General features: G+C 44.0%; 1 protein-coding gene across 1 annotated transcript in view; it reads left to right on the top strand.

Annotated features, from left to right (window-relative positions):
• The window catches only part of ADARB2 (adenosine deaminase, RNA-specific, B2 (non-functional)), a 116,013-nt gene that overhangs the window by 89,909 nt on the left and 1,729 nt on the right, over positions 1–24,375 (top strand). The window contains exons 6-8 of the mRNA XM_009895085.1: positions 5,158–5,326; positions 16,706–16,887; positions 22,373–22,555. Of these exons, the coding sequence (XP_009893387.1) occupies positions 5,158–5,326; positions 16,706–16,887; positions 22,373–22,555 (534 nt within the window). The remainder of the gene's footprint in view (positions 1–5,157; positions 5,327–16,705; positions 16,888–22,372; positions 22,556–24,375) is intronic.

Genomic DNA, 24,375 nt, shown 5'->3' with positions numbered 1-24,375 from the left:
ATGGCTCTGGGAGCGAGCAGAGGAGCTCCTCCCCTAGGGCTGCATTCAGATGTGATAGGCCTCCTGCACTACATTTTAAAAGCATATATTGACTTTAAGGGGTTCAACTGGATGTACTTTTCACCCGTGCAAGGCAGGTGCTTGTGTTCCCTCCTGGGAAGGATGCACCCCTGCACTTGCCACAGAGGCAGCTCTGTAGACCCTCAGACAAGGTCACTGCTTTTACCTGCCCAGCTCACTGTGTGATGAATCCTACCATATTCTTTTTTTCCTAAATCCAGTCTACTTTCAGAATATCCCTAAAGTTTCTTGCTTTCAAAAGCTGGTCCATTGCATTTTAGCCTCTCTGTCTGCTGGTCACCAAAGCACGACACAGCAGAGGTTCATCCGACCAGCCACTCTACCCAGCAAAGGAGACACATCCAAAGCCTTCAGTTTGCTGTGATGCTCACTTCAACACCTCCAGAAATAGTAATATTGTACATTTATTCAGCATCTGCTTGAGGAAAGTGCATCTCTAATAACCATCAAAATACAAAGGCAGTCAGATGTTAACACTTCTCTTTCCACCCCTTTGTTTCAAACCGCTCCAAGGAAGCTTTACAAACCGTGCTGATGAATGGAGGGTCCAGCGCTGAAAAAATGCAAGATAGGCTGTTTTATTTCTTCCTTCATGAGGAAAGAACAGCCTCCACTGAAGCAGGGAAATAGAAAATGAACCTCTGAGGCAGTCATGCAAAATTTCAGACAGAGCTTTACTCGTGTGATTCTGTTTAATCACCGTCCATTTCCTCTTCACTCTTCAACTGAATAATAAATATGGAGTGGCTTTTTTCATTACCATTTGAGCCAGAACTGGTCCTGGAGAAAATATGAAAATGAGGGGTGAGCCTTGAAATCAGTGGGTTTCACTGATTTTAAATACAAGGCACCTGTGTAAATTTCTAATCCAATAATTAATAATGCAGCGCCTTTTTATCTTAGGAACTGTCAGGACTAATTTCCACATCTGAGTGTAGCACACATCATAAATCCACTCCAAATGATTTTTAAATTTCTCCTTTCCAATTCCGGTTTGAATTGACATTTTGTTCTGGTTGAAGTGGCATCCTCAGACACCTTCTCCCCTGCAATTAGTTAAGATTAAGCAGTTGGAGAACCAGCACAGCAAAGATCAGAAATGCTCATAGTCACTGATGCTTTGATCATACCGAACAGCAGAACAGCAGTAGGCTGTAGTTTGTGAATTTAACTTGCATAAATAAATATATTTCTGAGACCGCTTTAAAATGATCTGTAGCAGGGTATGCCAGCAAGTGGACTGCATTTTTTACTGTTGGCAAGCAGCTTATGTGCTAGGGTCTGTCTGCAGCTTTGGTGCAAAACACACAGAGCCTCATCTTTTTCTTTGTTCAATATTTATATCTTCCTGCGCTACTTAATGACATGCTAAAAAAGAACTAAGCGTGTTCCAATTGCAGATGTGGATTTATTTAATCATTGGCAATCTGAGAGTATTCAGAGCTTTGAGTTATTAGTGTTTTATATAAGTGCTACAGATCATCTTTTGGAGTATGTGTGCCGGCTATCCCAGCAATGTGAGCAGCCTGAGACAGGCAGTACAGCACAGGGTTTTAGTCACACCCTATCCACTGAATTTAATAGCAGTTGAGCAGCTAAAATCCCTTATCAGTGCTGTGGAAGTGTATCCCAGGGTGAGCGTACGCTGGCCACAGCTGCCTGAATCCTATCAGCTAATGTCGTCTGCTTGGCTGCACCCCGGGTAGAGTGCGCATTATGGGGAGCAAAGTTTGACACATGGGCTGAGTTAATATGAGCATTTGGAAACTGAGACGATCTGTGCACTTGCACACACTTCCTAAAGGCTTTTAAAAACTTTATTATTCAGTTTCTGGTACTTGCAGGCCAGGGCTGAGATGCTACAATAACAACCAGATGTGGAGTACTTTAGCCTTTGTACTTCCTTCAGTCCTGAGGGAAACTGAGAACGTTGAACAGACAAATAAAAAATCAAATAAGCAGATCCCCCAAACTCACAGAAATGTTTCGGATCCCTCTCCCCTCAAATTGTTGGCCAATGCTTTAAATTCCCCAAGTGCTCAACAGTTGTTTGCAGGGCTGCTGCTTTTTCTTTCCCTGAACTGGCTCCTTATCTCTGTCAGCACATTGTGGGATGCTTTGCCCCTCACTAGGTAATATTTACACAGTGAAATCAAAGTCACATAAATGATAGGCTGCTTATCTAGTCATGTAGTCACTAAAATTCCCTGGCAGTTACAGGTTGCTTTGCATGTATGCAAAATGTAGGTGTGTCAACATGGTGAACTGCCTGAAAAAGAGAGTAATGTAGGGGACAGTCAGAGCGGGAGCTGAGAAAGCAAGAGGAATGTAGACCGAGAAGGGAAATGGGGAAAGAAAGGTGTAGCAAGAGAAAATATTCTTCTAAAAAAAAAAAAGATGAAGAAATAAACACTAAAAATTCATTTTGCCCTGGGGGATTTCCAGCAGGTAGACTCCTGTGGTAGATCTTTATTGAAAGGATAGCATCTGTTTTTCATAAATAGTTTTTGAGCAGTACCTTTAAAATGAATTTGCAGAAGAAGGAAGCATCATTATCTTCATTATACCTGCGGGAAAGCTTAGGAAAAGAGAACTGATTTGCTTAAAGTCAAACTTTCTTCCAGCCGAAACAGCAACAGTCTCTTGAGTCACTCTTCAGTGCTTCCCTGGCAAAGGTCTAGCTCTGCCGTGCCATCAGTTCTCGGTGTGTGCAGACTAAGGCAAAGTGGTTTTGCCGTACATTTTTCGCTGTTGCTCAGCTAGATGTGTTTGCTAAGCAAAAGTGATCGCTTTCTCCTTTTGTTGTCCAAATTTCATGGTACCTTCCCCACAGCTCTGTGGTTTAGTAATAAAAAATGTTTCTCACCACTGCTTGAAGTTTTTAGAAAATGAGTTTCCCCACAGAGTCCCAAGAAAAATATGGACCAGTTCCCAGATAGCTAATCCCATCTGAAGAGCATCCTCTGAAGGATACTGCAGGAGGCATCCCAGACAAGAAGAATGTGCACAGGATCAGCACGCATGGCCATGAAAATGGTTTCCCTTTCCCAACAGTGTTGGCAAGCAATTTGAGGGAAGAGGGATCTGAGAAATTTCTGAGACTTTGGCATTTTTGCGTATAGAATTTTTTATTTGTCCATTGGCTCTTCCCAGTTTCCCTCAGAACTGAAGTTTGAGAAGTCTCAATACTCCAAGTCTGGTGGCTACTGCAGTGTCTCAGTGTGTGAGGTGCTCTGTGACAACTGGGCACAGGGACCCCCGTGGCCCCTGCCAGGACACCGCTGCTGATGGGGATGGCAGTGCCATTACCGCCCTTCCCCAGACTCGGTTCCTGAAGCAGCGCAAACAAACCCTACAGTATTTGTGAACATTTCGGATATGATGGAGTCTGGGTTTGGATGGCAATTTGTTTCAACCATAGCTAGTCAATCCAGTTGAAACCTGGTCCAGTCCGCTGCTGGCACACACATCCCCATCTTAAATTTTAGAAAAGCAGGAAGGAAGCACAGGAATGATCGCTGGGGGCTCAGCCGCCCGTCTGCTGGCAGGTCACAGCTGACTGCTGTTCTACACATGTTTACTACCTCTGCTAATCCCAAGGGGCTGAAGCGATTTATTTTCCCATTCCCTTTCTGTAAACCATCCATTGGCAGCAGCCAAAGTCAATCAATTGCTTCCAGCAGAGCTTGCAGCACAGACAACGGTCATACAAAGCAAAGACGGTAAAAAACAACAGAGGGAGAGAGCGTGCGGCTGGGGAGCGTGCACAGAGCCAGCTGCTCGCGGCCAGGGGTTCGATCAGCCCCGCGACCTGTGACACCCCGACGTTACTCGGTGCCACCAACGTGGGCAGCCCTGTAGCCCGCTGAGGGCTGAGGAGCATCACCTTCACAAGCAGAAGCTTTCTGGTCCAGCTGAGGGGCAGGCCATGGAAAAATACACAGGACTGTTGGAAATATAGGCAAAAGTCTCATGTCTGTAGAAGCAGAGCTCTTTTTCCTTGAAAGCAAAAGCTATTATGTACCATCTTTCATTATTTTCCTTTGGGCTAGAGGGAAATTATGAAAGGTCTGCTCCATAGAGAAGGAGCCCTCCAGTGAAACCCTCTGAAGGTAAGACAGGGAGCAGACCCAGAGGATTTCCTTGCTGTTCCTTGCTGTTCTTTTACAGCCAAAATACCCAGGGACAAAGTAGCAGTATAAAGAGGCAAGAGTGGCTTTGATAATGAACCTCAGGTTTTCTCTTTCCCAAAACATGAAGACGTACTTTGGAAACGTCATTATCTTTTGCGCTTACTGCGTATCAGCAGGACTCGGTTAAGTTCACTGCAGTGCGGGACAAGTGTGTTAGTGGTTTGCCCTGTGCCACCCCAAAAGCAGCTGCCTTGCACTCAAATAAATAATATCACTCAAGTGATGGATGGTGATTGCAGAAAAGATATCGGTGTGACACAAGGCAAGAGTGTACCTCACCTTAGGGACACTATAGGGGGAATTTCAGCAAGCAATGAATAACTACCAAGTTTTGATTTGCTTTTGATCCAGAGTTTAGTACTTCAACTTTCAAGAATTTTCAGTGAAATTTCATTATAACAAACCAGAACCTCAGTTCTGACATTATTCAGAAAATGCCGCTGACTACCACACTAGAGTATTGGACTGGATTGGGTCAGGCGGGTGAGTCTTTGATCCCACTCATTGAAGCGAGGTTTTCCAAATGTTCCCCTGACACAGCTCAATCCTATAGGCAAGGTTTAAAAACAAGAAATCGTATTGTTTCTTTAAAAACCAGAGCACCTCTGTTCTTCTTAAGTATGGAAGGGAATGGAAATGGGAACATGAGCTCAGTGTGTGCTGTGTGAAAGTTTTGATGAATGTGAAAAGACAACCGTGCTAGGCAGCACATGCTTTTCTCCATTGTGCTGCTTTCTTGGGCTGCAATCTCATCTAATTTTGAATCCAATTTGAAGGACCTCCACAGGTGGTTCTGCAAATGCAAGCTATGACATCAACGCAGCCTTTCAGTTTCTTTCTAAAAACATTTGATTTTTGCCACCCTTGTGTTTATTTTGCCCAGTGAACAGCAGCAAGCACATAGTGAGAAAATACCGTGGGCACCTCCGAACAAAGATTGAGTCTGGAGAAGGAACCATACCTGTCCGGTGTCATAACGCGGCTCAGACATGGGACGGCGTGTTGCTGGGAGAGCAGCTCATCACCATGTCCTGTACAGACAAAATCGCCAGGTACTGTAGCACCTGATGTATATACGTCAGAAAACTCTTTGCATGTGAAAATGAAGCTTGATGCCACAGAGGACTATGGCTACCGGTGGCGAATAACTAGCAGGTGCTAACAAACCCTGTGGAAACAAAAGCCTTCTTTGTATGCAAAAACAAACCATATAAATAGGACAGAATGTAAATAGGACATTTTCCCAAATTCTCCATGGGTCGTTAGTTGCTTTTTACAGTGTGACAAAAATATAAACCCTCTTTGCAACATATTGCCAGTAGAATTTCAGTGTGCAAATAAAATACATCCACTCTACTCTTATTGGATCATTTACTCCAAAACTTGCAAACAAACATCATGCAGATAAACTTAGCTCATCTGCACCCTGTTGGATTAAGTGCCCTAAAAGCTGCTAGGAATATTTCTACTATTTTGAATGTCATTGCAGAACTTCCATCTCACAGCCCTCTCTGTGGCTTTCAGCTCTGTCCTGTAAACACAACATATATTTATGTAGAATAATTGCCATATAATACATATTTCAAAATTATTCCATGGTGGCACATAAAATGTAAACAGATTCGCCATTCTAATTTAGGGCATTAACTAATAGCAAATGATGGCTATCACAAACTGAAAACAAAGTGTGTGCATTGGGATGCATATTTATTATACTGTTAGCATATATCTATACATGCATGTGTACGTATGCTCATAATTATATCTATATTATGTGCATTAGCTATAGATGCAGCTCTACATGTAAAATACATTACATTATAGCTATAAAAACGTAAATGCTATGATCACATTCTCTGCTGGAATATCATGCCTAAGAACTCAGTTAAATTACATCAGCAGAGAATTTGGCCCAATTATTAAAGACCAATATAACAATGATCTTTCAAAAAAGCATAAAGCTTTTGTTCAATGCAAATGCGTAAATTCTGCTCTTAGCTTTAACCGGATGACCTCCCGAAGTTAAATTAGTCTGTGGGCTTAGCAACGCCTGCCATTTTGGCAGAAAAATGTATGACTGAACCAGCAAATGGAAACACTAAGACTCACAAAATCCGCCCTCTGCTAAGTGTAATCGTCACAACTGTTGTGTTTGTATGAAGGATAAAGAGCAACTTCTGCTATAATGTTTTCATTTACTCATAAAGAGATAACAGAAAACCCAAACTGTTTTCAGTGGATCTCCTGTACTGATTTTAGATGCAGTTGGGTTTTCCAAATTCAGATTCATACGGACTCAAAAAACAAAAGAAGCGTAAGTTTGAGAATGGAAATAATTGCACTCTCTGTGGTTTTGAATGTCATTAGCCAGTGAATTAAATATCAGCTTTGCGAATGGTATTACATTTGCTACTGATGGGGATGTTGGCTGTAATGCACAGTCTCAGAAGTTGGGTTTTCTCCAAGCACATCTGCTAAGCACTTCCAGTGAATCCTTTCCTTGTTGCCACGTATCTAAAGAGAATTCAAGTCTGTGAAGAAAAAAAAATAATCTACCACAAAGATTTCCAGGATCAAAAAAATCTTGCCGCTCTCATCTTTGGTATTATTATTGCAATATTGTTTGAATTACTGCAATTTTATTATTTGTTTGCACTGTAACTCAAATGGGCATCATATTTTCCAAGACAAAAAAAAAAAAAAATATCAGCAATCATTATTCCCTGCTTTGAAAAGCAAATGTTTGCTGTCATCAGTAAGGGATAGTTAAAAAGGAGGCTGAGAAAAGGGGTGGGAAAAGCAGCATTTGTAGGAATGGTGGTAGTGTTGTGGCACTACAAATGCTTCAAAGTTTGGATGCTTCCAAGCACAGTGGGCTCCTTGGTGAGGTTAAGAGCTCTGGTACAGGGAAAATGGGTAGAACAACTGCTGAATAAGGAGATGAAGAGAAAAAATCAAGAGAGTAAAGAGATTCAGAAATCAATGAAGGTTACAAGGAAGATGGGATGGTTGTTCCTAATAAGGGGGAAGGATGCAGACAGGAAACGATCATAGAAGAGGTTATTTGTGGGTCTGGTGCAGGCACCTCCAGCACCTAGAAATGACAGAAACCAAACAAGAGGGGCCCAAACAGGGATTTTGAGGAGAAAAATTCAGTTAGTAAATTAGAAAGCATGGAGTTGAATGTAAAAACAAATACCATTTCACATGGGAAACTGAGAAAGGCAAATGGAGTCCAGAGAGTGCTGGGGCCATCACTGTGGCATCTGCTACGGCAAAGGGTCTGAAAGCTTCTGGAGAGGGTGCCCAAGGCTTTCTAGAGACATTCCCAACCCCAGCTGCACTTGCAGTTCATGCCTCTCCCTTCTTTTCTCTCTCCCAGTCATGTTGTGAGACCTCGTCCCACAATTTTATTTCCACTAAGCTCCTAAGTACACATATTTTGTCATAACTTCAGTTGGGCTCTCCAGTTCTGCTTTGGGAATCATAAAGCACCAACACCGCAAGAAATGTTCACAAAAATATCTCTTGCGTGGCAGAAAACAATCAGTCCCCTCAGGGCTGGTCACTGGTGATGATGTTGCCAGAGATTTTTGGCTGCTAGTAGTTTTGTGTAGAGCTTGGCACAGAGTGGTGAGAAGAGGTTTGGATATCTGCAATAAACTTTTTCCCAAATTTCAGTTTACCACATTAAATATGATCTACAATCAACTTTTATCCTTCTTGTCCTCACCTGTAAGAGGAAGAAATCAAAGTTTTCTTCACCTGACCTTTGTTTCACCACGTACAGGGCTGATTTCTGCCTTCTTTGCCTCTGGCCATAGAAAGTACAGGCAGGAAAGGAGTTCGGTGGATGAGGAGACTGCTGTGTGAGGGCCCTTTCCCTGCTCCTGCCCCCACTGAAGAGATCAGGAGGTGATATCTGTGCCACACTTCAGACTCCAAATATTTGCTGTACCATGTAGACAGTTGACTCTTCAAATGTCTGCAGGATGGAGGACTCTGCGCATCATCCAGACTTGTCTCACAATGAGAAAAAAAAGATCTCCGAAGCTGAAATTCATGTTCGTATAAACAAGATTTGACAAAAATCTGGCTTGTATGCTTTGGATTTTATTGCTTGTAAAAGCCCCTCAGGAGCACTGGGCTATTAGAGAATGTTTCCTCTTGAGAATCTGGCTAGTAGCTGCTAAAATATACATCATTTTGCATTATTTGCAAAGGACATTGCTATCAGAATATCAAAGACCGAGAACGGAGAGAGTTACTCAGAAAAGTGAATAATATTCTATAAATCATGCATCTAACGATTTATGTTCTGTCTTGCTCACAGGATAGCCATAAGCAGAGAGTGGTTTAATCAGATTTATTTGTTATTCAAAGGCATTTAGCATTTTTTATTACTATCATCACAAGTTTGAGAGAATTTGATGCTTGGTATGCATTATTTGGGCTCTGTGGCTGTGTTGAGATTGCAGGATAAGCAGCCTGGTATCATACCTATTCCCTTACTGAATTAAAGTACAAACACTTCTGGCATGAATACTCATGTTATTTGGCTCAGGCAGGGAATTACGAGGTGAAATTCTGTGACTGCATTATAAAGGAGGTCAGGCTAGGTCTTGGTGGTTCCTTCTGGCTTTAAAAACTTATGCATTTATATGTGCAAATTTAAAGTTTGGGCTCTGTGACTCCCCAAATAACCCACCCTAAGAAAGCGTTGGCTTTTACACACCCAGCTTCTGTGAGTCTCACAGTGCAGCTGAAGGGAGTTCAGCCTCTCAGTGCCATAGATTTTGGGATTGAACCATGTTCTCTAGACCCATAGTTCATTAATTACACTAACATGTAAGATTTTGACCTTCATTTTCCTCTGTAATGTACACTATGTACACTTGTGAAAAAGCAGCAATATCATAAGCAAAAATAATTTTGAAAATTATCAGCTGTTTGGGGGGGGAAAAATGTGTCATTTAACATTTTCTTGATGCTAATCATAACATGTATTAAGATCTTTATGTCAACAGAGACATCACAGGCCTAAGAGAATTTAGGCTTTTTGTGACAGCAAACCCATTCATACAATGGGCCAAATTAAACCTCTTTTCATCTCCCTATCTCACTCTAAGTCTGGATGCAGGAACATCCTTTGCCTATTAGAAGGTCGGTGCAAGGTTAATGCTGCTGGTGGTGGAAGTCTCTGCAGTTGCTGTTCAGGAGCAGATGAATGTTTGAAGGAAAATCGACATATATACACACATACGCACAGAGGCATGCATACACACACAGGCATGCACGCACACACACACACAATTACATAAAAAACAAGGATATCTCTAGAGTTCAGCTCCTCTTTGAGGATCTAAATGCAATAACTAAACATTAGGAAAGTTAAGCACTAAATTCTGTCTTGGACGCTCAGAAATGTTCAGACCAGTGAGCACTGAGAGGTGCTCATGTTCCTACCAGCTGCAGGGGTGGGATTTGCAGCACCCCTCTGGCGCCCTGGGGACACTGGCTTTCTGTGTCCCCTTCAGTGACATGGTCTCTGCCGCGCAAAGCCAACCCAGTGCTGAGCCTCTCCTCTGCCCTGCACAGCACTGCTGGCTTCCCACAGCACACAAAGTGTGTACGTGTATGCCAGATTTGCAGGTGATAGTTCACACAATGAAATGCAAGCGTATATAAAAGAAGAGTTTCCAAATGTCTCTACTTCTTATTCCTACAGCAGAGGAAATCTGAAAGACTGGACAAAATATGAAAGAACGATGCACATCTTGTACTCAAGTCCATCACCCCTCTGGAGAGACTTGTAGGGGAAATTCAGAGTCTGCCACAGAGTACAGAAACTGCCTTCCCTTCCGTACGCTTTGTCCTCTGATTCATGAGAACAGCTTCAGGCCAGTCTCCTTCCACCATGGCTTGTCCCCTAGAACCACCATGCCCCCGATTTGACAACATATACCTCCCTTCTGTATAGTTTCCTGTTCTGTGCTCTGAGAGCATCACTTATTCATCTCATCACCAGCACCTGGGTCCCTTCTTCTTCCATGAAGAGAAACTGGAGGAATTCTTTCTCCCAGTGTCCAAAATCCAAAATAGCAGGATATTTTCCCCCAAATACCTGCACAGAAGAGTTTAATGGTTGCCATTGCCTGTGGTTTGGTAGAGGAGTGCAATAGTGCTGGGAGCATGAGGAGGAGGCCACCACAGCGCTCCACAACGCAGCAGACCCATAGCATAAACAGGCATTCCCAGGTCCTATGTCACCACATCACCTCTGCTACCTTGAGCATGCAAATTATTGTGAGGATCTTGGTCCAACCACTCAACACTAAGATTTATTTAAAAAATTATTTCTTATCTGGATGCACCATTAGAGACTGAGTTCTGCAGTGCACTGCACTTCCCCAAGACCCTCTTCCTTGATAGACCTTAGCAAGGGGACCGGAGACCTCATGCTGTGGCCAGGGCAGAGCATGTACCGAGCTGTTTACTTTGGAGAGATGCCAGCTTTCTGTGCATCAAACTTGCACCTACACACACGAATAATATATAGACACGCTTGTAAACGCATGAGCCATGGCACTTGTCCTCTTTCAGAAGTGGGTCATCTGCAGCTGCTCTTGCAGGGTGCAGGCTTGGGGAATGTACTTTGCAAGGTGCAGGATTCGGAGGGAACGCTCCTCACAAACACTGTCTTTGCACATCAAATAAAAGCCAGAATTCAGTGTTTATTTTGTAAGCTCTGGCCTTAAAAGTGTTTTCTTGCTACCACTTCTCAAAAGGTCACCTTTAAAAGTATTTTCTTGCCTCTGCTTCCTCATACTTCACAAAAACAGTGACATTAAGCCCAGAGGTTAAATAAGACCTTGAACTTCTAAATTATATCTCACCTGTAAAATGACACAAACGGTAACAAAGGACCTCCAAACTTTGCATTACAGCATTGCCACTCTATTCTTGTCCCATGGCTAAGGTTTGTGGATTATTTGGGCCCACGAGCTAGAGAAGAGGAAGGAGTTTTTATTGAGAATATGTTCAGAGTCTTGCAAGGTAATGTAGTTTTAAGGCACTGTTTCAGGATTTAGCAGTGGGAGTCTGAGGTAGCATTTTACAAGATGATTTGAGCATATTAAGCTGTATTTAAATGTAGCATGTAAAAATGCAAGACTAAAAGTCAGTGTTAGAAAATGGCATTCTTAGATCTATTTTGGTGTTAGCCTGTCCACCAGAGCCACTGTTAACAGACGACTGAGCCTGACAAGGTAACTCTTAAGAAAAGCTACTTCAAAGGCTGCATGCTAATGTAAATGAAAATCAATTAACACAGCCAGATCTTCAATTAGAGATGATTTGTGCACATGATTTGTAATTCTCTCTCTTAACCCCTTTCTGTGTGACTGAGATTTCAATTTCAATCTTTCACCACAAGTTATGTTCCAGAAAACATATATAAACCACCTACTGTTAAAATACAGATCAAAAACTAATGCACTAGTTCCAGTTTCCAAACCAATAATAGCTAAACGGTCATATAAATAGGAACTCCACAGGTGTTCTGCTGAGCACAGACCACCATGAATAACAATTTATATTGTGTGAAGCATAGCTGGAAATATTGGTAATAGAAACCATGATACAGGAGGTTAACAACACCAAGCGGGTAAGACTTAAAGCGCTTAATAATGACCAAAAAAACAGTGTCTTTTATAAAAAGCCTTAACAAAATAAGCTTTGAAATTCATCAGCAGTGCTTTTTAATGGGCGAGGTTTCCAGAGATCCCAAGGAGACACTTCAGTCTCACCAAGCTTCAACAGCAGGTGGACACAGCTCCCTGAGATGTTTTGAAGCATCATGCCAATTTCTTCACATCTCAGTTTCGAAAGGGTTTGAGGGCAGGAGCGTGTCAGCATTTGCCTTCGAGTAACGCTGTACACAAACCGATGCTGGAGATACTAAGCAAAGGGGCCCCAGGTGTCACACCACGTCTCAGCGATGGGTGAGGAGCCACGTGAGGACCCGTGTGAAGCTGCAGCCCTTTGCACCCCCATGAGTTTGCCCCAGGCCCCTTCCTTAATGTTTGCATCATCCATATTTCGGTTGATCCTGGGAGGAGCTGCAGCCAACTTGCGTGGTGAGACGATGCTACAGCTTGTAGGCATGGAGGCTGCCATGCGGTTATGACTTGGGGACACATTTCTCCACGCACCTCACCAGTGGTCCCGGGCTGCTGGGAGCATCTGAGCATGTGGGGGCTCAGCGGGGCGTCCAGGGTTGGGGGAGAACAGCCTCTAATTAAAGGAAAACTGCCTGCTCTGAGATGCCTCCCAGCTCATCGCTGGCATTTCCGTGATTGACAAACAGGCAAAAATATATTTATTCAAGGATTATCTATATTGAAAACCCAATGCAGGATTTTGTCTTTGTAAACAGTGCAGTAATATCTGCTGTTTGAACAAAAGGAAGGGTATACTTTCCTTCCATTTAAAGCACCCAAATCTCCCATATTTAAGTGGAAATGGAAGACATTTGGTTTTATTGACCCTGCTTGCTGAAGATTTGGGGTTTTTTAAATAAGATCTGTGACTAAGGGAGCAGTGGGTTGATTTTCACTTTATTGGAAGGGTTATTGCGGAGCGCACAGCATAGAAGTTATTAGAGAGATGCATGCCCTTGAAAACAGCCCTTAAAATCTTGCACAATTAGGAAAATTCAGAATGATCCAGCATATTTCCTCATAGCGAGAAAAGTCACTTTGATGTATTGAGGACCCGAAATGTAACACTGCATTGCTCTGAATAATAATTTTATTTTGAAAAGCTACATTTGAAGAGAGCACTTTGTTACAGATGGGAACACAGCTACTTTCATGGACCTAAATTAGGCTACAGAGAAATAGCTCCTTCAAGAATGAACACCCTTATCGATAGTTTCCCTTGAAATAATCCCATAGATGTTCAGATATCAAAGGAACGAGGCAGTACATTAGCCATGCGTGTTGGTCAAGAGATGAGCAATACACAGGATAAAAGACCTTTCCCCAAATATTTGTCAGTTAAATCTATTGTATATGCAAAATACTGAACTGGCTGCCCTCCAAGGTAGGTCTTTTTATCAACAGAGCAGAAGCAGAATGAGTAGATGAAAATTTCACCCATCATTAATGTGCTTTTACTGTGCTCTGAAGGACAAGACCAGCAGTGTAAGAGTCTCATTTTGGCCAGCTCAGCTCAAGACCCCTCTTCCTAGGACTTGCGCTGACTTTGTGGGACTCATGTACATGCTTTGGGCTGCTTTCCAGAAAGAACCAAGTGGCAAAACACTTTGCCAAACTTGGGCTAGACTTGAAAGCAAAGCTCCTTCTCTGTTTTTTCATCCCTTTTCTCTGAATGGATGCTGCTAAAACAGTGGTGTGTTGAACTGCGAAGTGGCCAGTGTACAGGTGCCAGTGCCACCAGCCTCATCCCGTTTCTCCACCACCACCACAGTGGACACCAGCCTCAGCATTGCTCAAGGAGACTCACCAAGCAGTCCCCACAGAATATTACCACCTCGGTGTCGGCACCTTTTCTGATTTCTCTGTCCTGTCTGCCGTAGAATGCCACCTGGTTCTGGCTTGAGTCTCTTTTTACACCACTTTCTACTCATCAGAGACAGCTTGCTCTCACAACCTGTATGTCCTTTGTTTCTTTGGCCTGACCCCTCTTCCAGCCTGTCTTGTAGCTGCTTATACCTTGAAGTCAAAACCCACCGTGGCTGATACACAAGTTTCATTGCCCCCGCACCTGCCTGGGACTTCTTTTGGGATGGGGAAACAGGGTTGTCTTGAGGAACAACTATTGCATCCAGAAGCACTGGACTCTAGCTGTGCCTCCAAATAATGCAGCATTCTTCAGCAGATCATACTGCCTTTCCGCCTTGATTCCCCGGGGTGTATAAAAATGGGGATTTGCCTCACAGCAGCATTGTGAGAATTAATTAATGTTTATGAGATGGTTTTAATACAAAGGGGATGACCTGATCATGTGTTTACTATGATTTTCAATAATGTAATTCCATTGACATCTGAATCCCTTTTTACACCAGGATGAACATGTTCAAAATTAGGCAGAGAAATATCTCTAAAGAAAAGGCAGGTTCCTTGCAAAGAATTTAAATTAAATAATCATTAATACCTTGTAATTTATGATCTGAACAGAATCCCCTATTTTGGTAAATAAAGCTCAGATGATTTCTTATGATGTGCATATTGCTAAAATTCCAATATTGTTGAACATATGTTGTTTTTCTGTTTAGCTGCTTTTTTCTCTCCTTCAATCAAATATGCAAGTGGGTTTTTTTAAGGAAATGTCAAATGTTGAAAACAACACTGATATCTTACAAGTTTCCATCTGGACAAAGATATCACTGTCTAATTTTTTTACTCGCCTTAGAAGCTGGTCGGAGGCATAGTTCTGTTAGCTGAACTCAACTCTATTTCTTAAGCTTGCATTATTAATTTTGCATCATGATGAGATATTTACTCAAAGAGGCAGCTAGTTCTTGCCTTTAAAAGTGATGTTATTTGCAGGAATGACCACACTCTTTTTTCCCCTAAATGAAGTTATGCAAATCTGATCGACTAAAGTAAATGTTTCATAAAACCAATGACTGTTTAAATTGTGGGACTAAATTGTTTGTATATAAATATTACCTTTTATATTCCATTTGAGTTTTATGTAGATGAACACATTACTTTAATGACCTGCATTTACAGAGGGAGACGGGGAGAGTCTGACTCTGAAATCCTCAGCAGCCAGATGGCTGCCTTTTCTTGCATGAGATTAAAAGATGTTTCTCATTCACAGCCCTGCTTCGGAGGCAAATTAATATAGCCAGCTAAATTGCTTGTGTTTTTGGAATAAAATTTAAAGAGAACTTTTAAAGCAATTGGTGTCACAGGTTCCTAGAGCAGATTGCTCTCCAGGTACAGCATGCTGGTTTTAAACATTCAGTAATTAATGGAAAGTATTCCGTGTTAATTGACTGCTTCAGGAAAGGGAAATATAATGACTCCTTATTAATCATGAAAAGAGACATACAGCACGGAGGCACTGCAATAATTGCACTAACGGTTGAGAAATGTTAATTAATGAAAAGAACAATGATGTAAGAAATTAGCTACATAATGCTTGCTGCTGATGGAGATTGTGCTTTAAACACATTATTTAGCATGGCAGCCACTGGATGTGGCCTTAAATAGCAGGCACCTCTTACCCTTTCCTTCAGTCAGCTACAGAGTTCCAAATGTTGCCGGTGTTTTGGTTTTTAATGAGCCAAAATACGCTCTCCAAAACTACATTTTCTGAAGCATTTTCAGTTTGAACTCCTGAACTCAAAACTATTCAAAAAGATTGACAGCATTTGACTCAACATAAAAATATTACCCAAGTGTAAGAGAGCATGTCAGTGTTTGTGTGGTGGGGAAGAACTTCTTGTTAGATGGGCTGAGGGAAATAGGTTTGCCAAGAAGATAACTGCATCATGACTTCTTTCCCCTTTTGAATTTTTCCACTTTTTAACCAATTACCTGTTCCCTAAAGATTTCAGAGCAAGCATCCTGTCATATTTGTGCCTTGCTTGATGTAAAAATTAGTATGCTATTAAAAAGCAGAGCCGTTCTGCCAACTAATCCAACAGCAGTAGTATGGAGCTCACAGTCATTAACAGATTGAAGGCCCCAAGGTTTCCACCATCACTCTGTTGCACCTTTAAAACAGCAACAGGGTGAGACATATCCATCACTCGGAACACTTCAGAGCAGGTCAAACTATTGGTTACAAATAAATTGCCTAAAAGTGTAACTCTTTTTTTTCTCTTCAGGAATAGGATTTAATTCTTATGGATGTCTTCATATCTACACGATCATTTGTGCAAGGAAATGTCACCCTGTGAGGCTTTTGAAAATTATTCACAACAATTCTGTGGGAAGTTTGGCCACCTAAGTCATGTTATCTTGGCTGTATGACTAGGGGTTGGTACTAATGTATGACAAATGGTAAATAAAAGTTGAATAACAAAAGCTCTCATTTTAGCTCTACCTTTACAAGTGTGACATAGAAGCAGAAAAAAAAATTGAAATTCTGCTAAAGACATGCTAAATGAACATTCATCAAACACAAAATGCTTTTATAAAGAATAGCTCTCAACAAGAGGCCTTTGTTTGCAATAACACAAGACAGAAATATGTCCCTTAAGCCAGTTGCATCACAGTAATCTAAAACCATTGTAGAGGGGGAATCGGTCCACGGGCATATAACCCAACAGTACAGTGCTTCATGCATCACAGGACAGGGACAGGAACGGCCTTTGCTGGTTTTCCCAGAGCAGCTCTCTTGTGGCCCTTCCTCCACCCGTGTGTTTTATTGCTCCTGATTTTCTTTTCCAGATGGAACATCCTTGGGCTCCAAGGTGCTCTCCTCAGCTCCTTCATCGAACCCATGTACTTGCACAGCATCATTGTGGGAAGCCTCTATCACACTGGTCACCTTTCCCGGGTAATGAGCCATAGAATAGAAGACATTGGTCAGCTGCCAGCTTCATACCGACGCAATCAGCTGCTTCTCAGTGGTAAGCGAACACCTGCCTGCAAGACAAATGATCCCCTCTCCCATCACTAATTGTGCCAGTCACCAACAGGAAAGTTTACTTGTTTGTAAGTAAACCATTAGCCCATGCCTTCTTTTTTTCCTGCAGAGTATGAATTTGTAGAGTGAAGAAACAGATCCATTTAAATCCAGTTCCTTTTTCATATGCAGTGACCACAAAAAGGATCAGTAGTGGATATACGCTGACGAGGAAAACAACCATTGTACAAAGAATGCTCAAAGTGGAAAAAAGTGTATGACTAAGTAAAAGGTTTCTAAAAACCAGGGAGGAAGTCTTCAGTAAATTTTAGGTTTAACTCTCTCCTGTCCCGGTCTCCCTCACCCAGCAAACACATGAATGTGCAGAGTCAGGAGAACCAGCCCTTGCACCTCTGGCACCGTGCGTGCAGCCCCTCCACCACTGCCCCTTAGAGCCCCTGCTCCTCCACCACTTGCTAGCCGTCGTGTTTGGAGCAGATGGCCGTGAGAAAAGGGCTGCTTGTTCATGCAGGAGACCCTGCCTGCTCAGCAGCCCGCAGGGAGGCATTGCTGCTGCCTACAAGGCTGCTGCCTGTCATGTGAGGATCTCTGTGGTTTCCAGCTATCTTTTGGGCTACTCTCACTGCCACCACTTCTCCTTCCCGGCCCCTGTCCCTACCTCAGGTCTCAGGTCCTTTCTTCTCCATCCCCCTGACTCCCACTTCCTTAACCCCCAGCCAGGCAGCAGCTGCCTGGCCTCATCCCTGCAAAATCCCACAGTCTTGAATGTCTTCACATCCTCATGAGGCATGTGAGTGCTCAGGGCCACCAGTTCTGCACAGGATTAGACCCTTATTTTACTCTTAGACTCTGATAATTGTTCTTCAGGAGGATTCCCTGAGACACGAATATGGTGTCAGGGTTGCAGAGCTGGAAGGTCAGGATGCTTTAGTAGAGTACATGGTCACTTTTCAAAGTCCTCTAGGTTCCTCAGTCAGGAGAGTGCTATTTTATCACTTATCTATTTCATGTTCTCTCTCGTGAGTGTGTGTGTGTGTATGTGTGTGTGTCCTTTTGACAAAATTAGCTTGGCTGAGGCCGAAGTGATAGTTTAGCCACTGGGGAAATTCTCAGGTTCTCTGTGGTTTAGTACATCTGGTAAGTGTAATGTGCATGTACGTGTTATGAGGTGAGTAGGTCAGAAGGCTTGTCCTTTTTTGAACAGCTTATCTCCATTTTTGAACTCTTCAGTGCAGCTAGCCAAAGACCGTGCAATGCAAGTATGCAGGAAGCTGTGTTCCACGCTTCTGCTGCACCTCATGCCCCATCCTGTCCCTCCTGCCCTGGTCCAGCATGGTCATGACTGTCTTCCTTACCAGGCCACATCACAGGAGGGAGGAAAGGACTCACAACTGGTCAGGAAAAATCTCCCCATTTCCCAAACCTGGCTGTTATTTCGGCAACACACCCATCTACCAGAAGCCCCTGTGTTTCCCACTGGGAAGTTGATGTCACCCTGTGCCAGCCCTAACTCATTACAATTCCGCCCGTACATCAAGGTCACAACCACACCCATTTTCACTGTGTCTGCAGAATGTACAGGGAAGCACACTTGAACTGCTGAAGGACGGAAAACACAGTAAGTGATTCAATAAGAGATTTAAGCACGGAACAGCTATGCTGGGTTGGCCTTGCGGAGTAAAAGTAATGGCTCATACTTGGCCCATGTGTATATTTCTGTGCAAGAGTCATTGCCAGAGATTTCCAGGGAGTTAGAAAAGCATCAGAAGGGCCCTTGTGTCACTTAAATATCTGCATGTTTCATGGCTGGCTTACTCCTTCCCTGAGACTTCTGTTTGGAAAAGCTTTTGCTTTGTTTTTGGTTGCGTTTGTGGGTTTTCTTCAGCCCAGGAGAAGCAGTGGGAGGAATCTGTCTGTCTCTCTCTACATTGTTTTTGTCTCTAAAGCCATTATTTGTAATCTTCCCTCCCTCACAAATCCCAGGGAGCCGATACTGCTTAAAACTTACATTGCTGAGGCTTGTGCTGCATTTCTTTTACCTTGAAAACTGTGCTGACATCATATCCAGTGACTAAGGAGATGGGCACCTAGCAAAAGCCAAACCGAATGCATTAGAGACCAAACTTCAGCTACCTCAGCCAGGCCACTCAGCCTCCCATGCGCCTCTCCGGGATCAGAGCAGCCAGGGATTTCAAATTGCAGGAGTCCTTCAATTGTAAGGATGTCAATTTCGTCACCGGATCATAGCGGCACAAACATTTCAATGGAGAGGACAGTCACAGGGTGGCATGAGAGATCCTGAGATAACTCCTTGGCCCCACAGAAAACTAATCAGTGAGGTTTTCCACTCACACCAGTCTCAGCAAAATGGAAATCCACTCATTCACTGGAATTACTCTTGGGTGTATTTTTTAGATGAAAGAAAAGCCCTGTGTCATTTTTATTACCTTTTCTCTTAAGATTGAGGCCATTCTAAAGGCTATCCTGAAGAGGCATGAGGCTTTGCTGAGGGAGAGAGGAGAATGAGGACAGGTTTCAGTTCATATCCCACAATACTGAAGTTCATATTATTTGTACAAAGGCTTCTCTTTTCCTTCCAGTTTCTACAGTGTCCTATTGTACTCTGTTGTGTTGGTTTTAAGGAGTGTGTTTTACATAAAGAAGAGAAAATGATCTAGATTATTTGGGTGTTACCTTTCAAATAAAATCAGAACAATTATTTGTCAAAAGAAAAACATGAAAAAAGTGTTTCAAAAGGATCAAAAACAACAATCAGAGAATATATCTAGGCTCTATATTTGTGTCTGTCGTGAGTCTCATGGTCTTTTTCTTTAAAGCTTCTTCTCTTGCATTCGGAAAATGATGTGAAAATATCTTCTACTTACCTGAGTACGTGTACTTATAAGTGATAGCTGGGAAGAGAAAGCATGAAAGCCAAACTAGCACGGAGGCTTTCCCAGGCACTGGGGCAACCTCCCGGCTCTCACAGTAGTCCACCAAGAGCAGAGGGAGGTCCCAGGCTGGGCGGGGGTGTACAGCCCCCATCTGATGGGCACCCACAGCCTGCTCTGTCCTCCGTGCAGCCTTCCCTTCTTTTCCTCCAGTCAGTGTTTTCACAGCATTTTTACTTATATAGTGGCCTGTGGCAACTTTGCACAGCAGGGTGTTTGCTATCACGGCTTTTCGCACTCAATTCTCTAAGCTTTTGGGTGCTATCTTGACAGAGACTGGTGCAAAGTGTCAAACAGCCAAGTTCGATCTGTTTGCTTCTTGTTCTGTATAGAAGCATTTGGATAGCACCAGAGCACTATCTGATTTTCAAGCTCTCAGTTTCTATCCTGTTGCCTAGGTGAACTGGAGTTTCAGATGCAGACTGATCTGTTATCTCAGGGGGAGATTGAGAGAGGTATTAATATGACATGAATATGTTTACAAATCCTGGGTGAGGTTATGACTTAGCTGTAAGTCTCGTCTACACACAGTAACAAGTTCAGTCCCAGTGGCTGAGATGATTTCGGCAATTCCAGCTTTGCCACCAAAACAAAGTGGTTGTGCCATATAATTTTTTTCCCTTCCGTGGTCACTTTTTTCTCTACGTGTGTGCTAGTCGCATCTGGCTCTTGCGACTCCCTCCCTCCCTCCTAGGGCAGAGAAGACCACACTGGAAGGAACAGAGACGGAGCATGTCCCTCACCAACATTGCTTTCCATGATGCTGAGAGGACCCAGGCAGGAGGCAGGAGCTGCCTGCAGAGGCAGCACCTCTGCCACAGCTGACCCTGCAGAGCTCTCCACCTCTCCCTCGTTTCATTCAGGGGCTTACCAAACTCAGCATGTTTAAATGCAGCGATGGATGCCAGGTTCCCACCAGCTCCCACCATCTCCTCCCATTCCTCCTGAGATCAGCAGATGTTTACGGTATACAAGAAGGGGCACTTTGGAAAGGACGGGCTTTGATCTCTCTTCTTTAATCTCCTCCTCTCTGAACAATCCGTATCAGTACCTCTCCCTTGCCACAAAAGTTCTTTGAAACCCTCCAGCAGAAAATGCAAAGGACCTTTCTCTGTTGCTGTCCACCCAGGAGCGATGAAAACAGGTCCCCATCAATCTGTGCAAACCATGAGCTGTTGCTGGAGCTGCTGCAGGCAGGGGCTCCAGTGGGAGCTGCTGTTCAGAAGCGGAGATCCAGCCCTGGCACTGGCCTGTGCCGGGGCAACCATGCCAGGCTTGCAGGCTAGTGGCCCACAGGGCAAATTAGTAGAGAGGGACTCAACAGCTGGATCCAGACACATCATCCAATGCCCTCGTTTTCCAAAATATTCAAACTGCTTCAGGTCACTCTGTCTTTTCCAGCCTTGGAAGCTTCCAGTGCTGATTGTTTGCTCCCAAAAGCACTAATGAGCAGGGAAAGGCAGAGCTCACTTGGTTGCATTTATCCTGTTCTGGAAAATAAACCAACCGCTTTCTATAAAGAACCTCGTATTTCCTTACAAAGACTAATCCTTCCCTGGTTTTGGATACAAGAAATGAGAAAGTGACAGTAGTCATAGGCAGGAATTTACCTGATTAAAAATAACCCTCTCTCATGTGTATACTCACACCTGACCTTGCAGCCTTGATCTGCATTTAGCGCCATGCGAGATCTCACCCATGTGGGCAGCGGACTCCAGTATGTGATTGAGATCTCCAAAACTGGCCGTGTGAATGACACAAAGGTCATCCAGTCACCCCAGGTGACCAAAAACATCATCATTGTAGCTGTCTAGAATTAAATAAGATTCTTTCCACTTAAAGGTATCCAAAATATTGCCATTAGGACACTAACTAGCTCTCGAAGGGATTGCTGCACCAATACAGGGTAGGACTCTTGCAGGCAGACATGAGGTGGGGAGCAAGAGTTTTCTGTGTAGGTCTGTGGTGTCTACAAGATCATTATTAACTTGGATCTAATAAACTTTCTGTGAAGGTGAAATGTATGTTTTGTATTTTCTTATACCCCATTTCCACCCCCTATAATCCAGAGTTCCCATCACAGCAAAGGCCCCAGATAAATACCAGATAAATACACTGGACCACGGAGAGCTCACCTGGAGGAACACATGGCAAAAGCATTTTGCTGCTTAGTTCCTTTTAAAATCCCGTTATCCCATTAAAGCCCTTCTGAAAGATTTTACTCAGCAACCATCACAGTGCTGTCAATACCACACGCTACAATCTAATGGCTTTCCGTAGACTAATGAAAAGTTTGCCTCCACGGTGGAAGCAGATCTATAGGAATTGCTAAATTATGTCTCTCTAAGGTACTCGGGCTGGTAACATTTAACCGATGGTGACAACAGCACATGCAGTGCACAGTGCCGGCGTGTTTGCTCAAGGATGTCTTGTGCCAAAACAACCCACCACATGTTAGCAGCCTCTGAGGGTTTTGAGCACTGGTTTGATATTACTGGTGTCCTTCTCTCCTGCCAGGGGTTAGCCACGCTGATGCTCGGCAGCCCGGAAAATCTCCCAGCTTCAGTGTGAATTGGATTGTGGGGAACACCGACCTGGAGGTTATCAACGCCACAACAGGGAAGAGGACCTGCGGCAGTCCCTCACGGCTCTGCAAGCACATGTTCTTTGCTCGGTGGGCAAAGCTTCATGGCAAGGTAGGTCTGACGCACTGATGGGGCACTGCCAACAGCCTGGTGTCCTACATCCCTCATGGGGGACCTGTGTCCTGGGAGAGGATGGAGGTTACCAGTAGCCAAGACCTCGCAGGCTCAACTATGGGAGCTGAGAGTCCAGGGAAAGCCAACAGCAGAAACCCAGGCGAGTTTGGAGGGGAGATGGGTGCTCTGGCTGTTCTTGGTGATAAAGCCATGCTCAGATGAGCAGACAAAATCCAAGAGAGGCCTGAGAGAAATATTTGTCATTGCCTTGGAGGCATCTACCTCACTGCATTGTTCCACAAGGGTTTAGACTCCCAACTTAAACCACTCCCAATCTCACCCAAGTTACCTGACTAAAGCAAGTGCTATGGATTGCCCATTCCTCTCCTCTTCCCCAGCCCCACAGATGTGTTGATAAATCCATACAAAGAAATAGCTGCTCCTCTCAAGGCGAGTGGGCAGGTGCTGAAGGCTCTCCAATGTCATCACACTGAGCAGCAGTACAATGTAATGGTATTAAAACTACAAGTTGTACTTAATTGAAATGGCCACCACCCCTTGAGAGCCCTGCTTTCTCTAGGGAAGATGGCCATGAAGTTGCCTTGTTTGAAATGCCACCGAAGTCAACCTGCCCTCTCACTTCACTTTACTTCCCACAGGCAGGACACAGTGGCAGGACAGATAGATGGCCAAAAACTACAGGGTGGAGCCTAGGGATGTAGGAGATGCAGGAAGAGGCTTGATGTGGAATAAGGAAATTTTCCTTTTTGGAAATGGAGTGACCATTTCTCCTCTTGCCTTCAAGGAGGTGTTGTGGGAGAGAAGGACACAGATACAAAAGTGGTGAGCCTGACCCCACCACTACCCCAGCAGGGAAAACACAAAGTGTCTCTTCAGCCCACCTACTTTCACTGTTATAATATTAATTTGCTGTAATGAGGCTTGTCAAGAATTGTCCTGCAGTCTATGCGGGGTGGGACAAGATGAGGACATGAAAAAATTATTTTATTAAGTGCCAAAATGTTTTTCTCATCGGGAAATGAGTGGAAAAGAACAAGGCAGAGTGGCGGTGGGGAAGTCTGGAGCCACTTCCACCAACAAAGTCATTTGGGAAGGCAAATGGACAGGCAGGGTGGGAAGGTGTGAAGACAAGCCCAAAGAGTTCTGCTCTGCAGGACAACCCAGGGAAGGAGGCTGCTGGAGTCTCCCCAGCCCGGGCAGTGCCATGACCTGTCCTAGCAGGGACACTGAGCCTGGGGGGAGCAGAAGTGACCAGCCTGGGCTGCGTGCCCAGGGCTCAGTCACAGTTCAGTGGTGCAGGTCCCAACCTATTTCTTGCATGGCAGGGAAGGGGGGCAAGAAGCACTCCTGCTGCCCCCAAGATGGAGGGATCCTCATGGAAGAAAGTCCTGGGGCAAGTCAGGCCCTGGGGCAGGCTATGGCCTGGACTGTGGCTGGGAGAGCTGGACTGTGCCTGGCTGGCACTGAGAATGGGATTGGGGAGGGCAGGAGGGAGTAAGTCGGGGCTGAGCGAGGCACTTTGCTTTTGACAAAACAAAATATTTGATGATGTCATCGGTCTCCTCCCCTGGAGAACAAAGGTGCAGCTGTAGGGGAGCCACCGCCGGCCAGGCCAGCTTGTAGCCCACTGATACCGGGGCTGGCAGCACCATCCCTCTCTCACTGGCTGGGCCAATACACCCCGGCCAGAGCAGACCCATGGTGTGCCAGTGCTGTGCGGACCAGAGCAGCTCATTTCAGGCTGTGTATTTGCCTTTTCATTTAATCTGTCTTTCAGCATCTCTCCTTTTTAGAGAGAAG

Source organism: Charadrius vociferus, unplaced genomic scaffold, assembly GCF_000708025.1.
Source record: "Charadrius vociferus isolate BGI_N301 unplaced genomic scaffold, ASM70802v2 scaffold61, whole genome shotgun sequence".
In the NCBI taxonomy this organism is placed as follows: domain Eukaryota; kingdom Metazoa; phylum Chordata; class Aves; order Charadriiformes; family Charadriidae; genus Charadrius; species Charadrius vociferus.
Note: the sequence above shows the minus strand (reverse complement) of the source record. Positions and strands in the feature narration are given on the sequence as shown.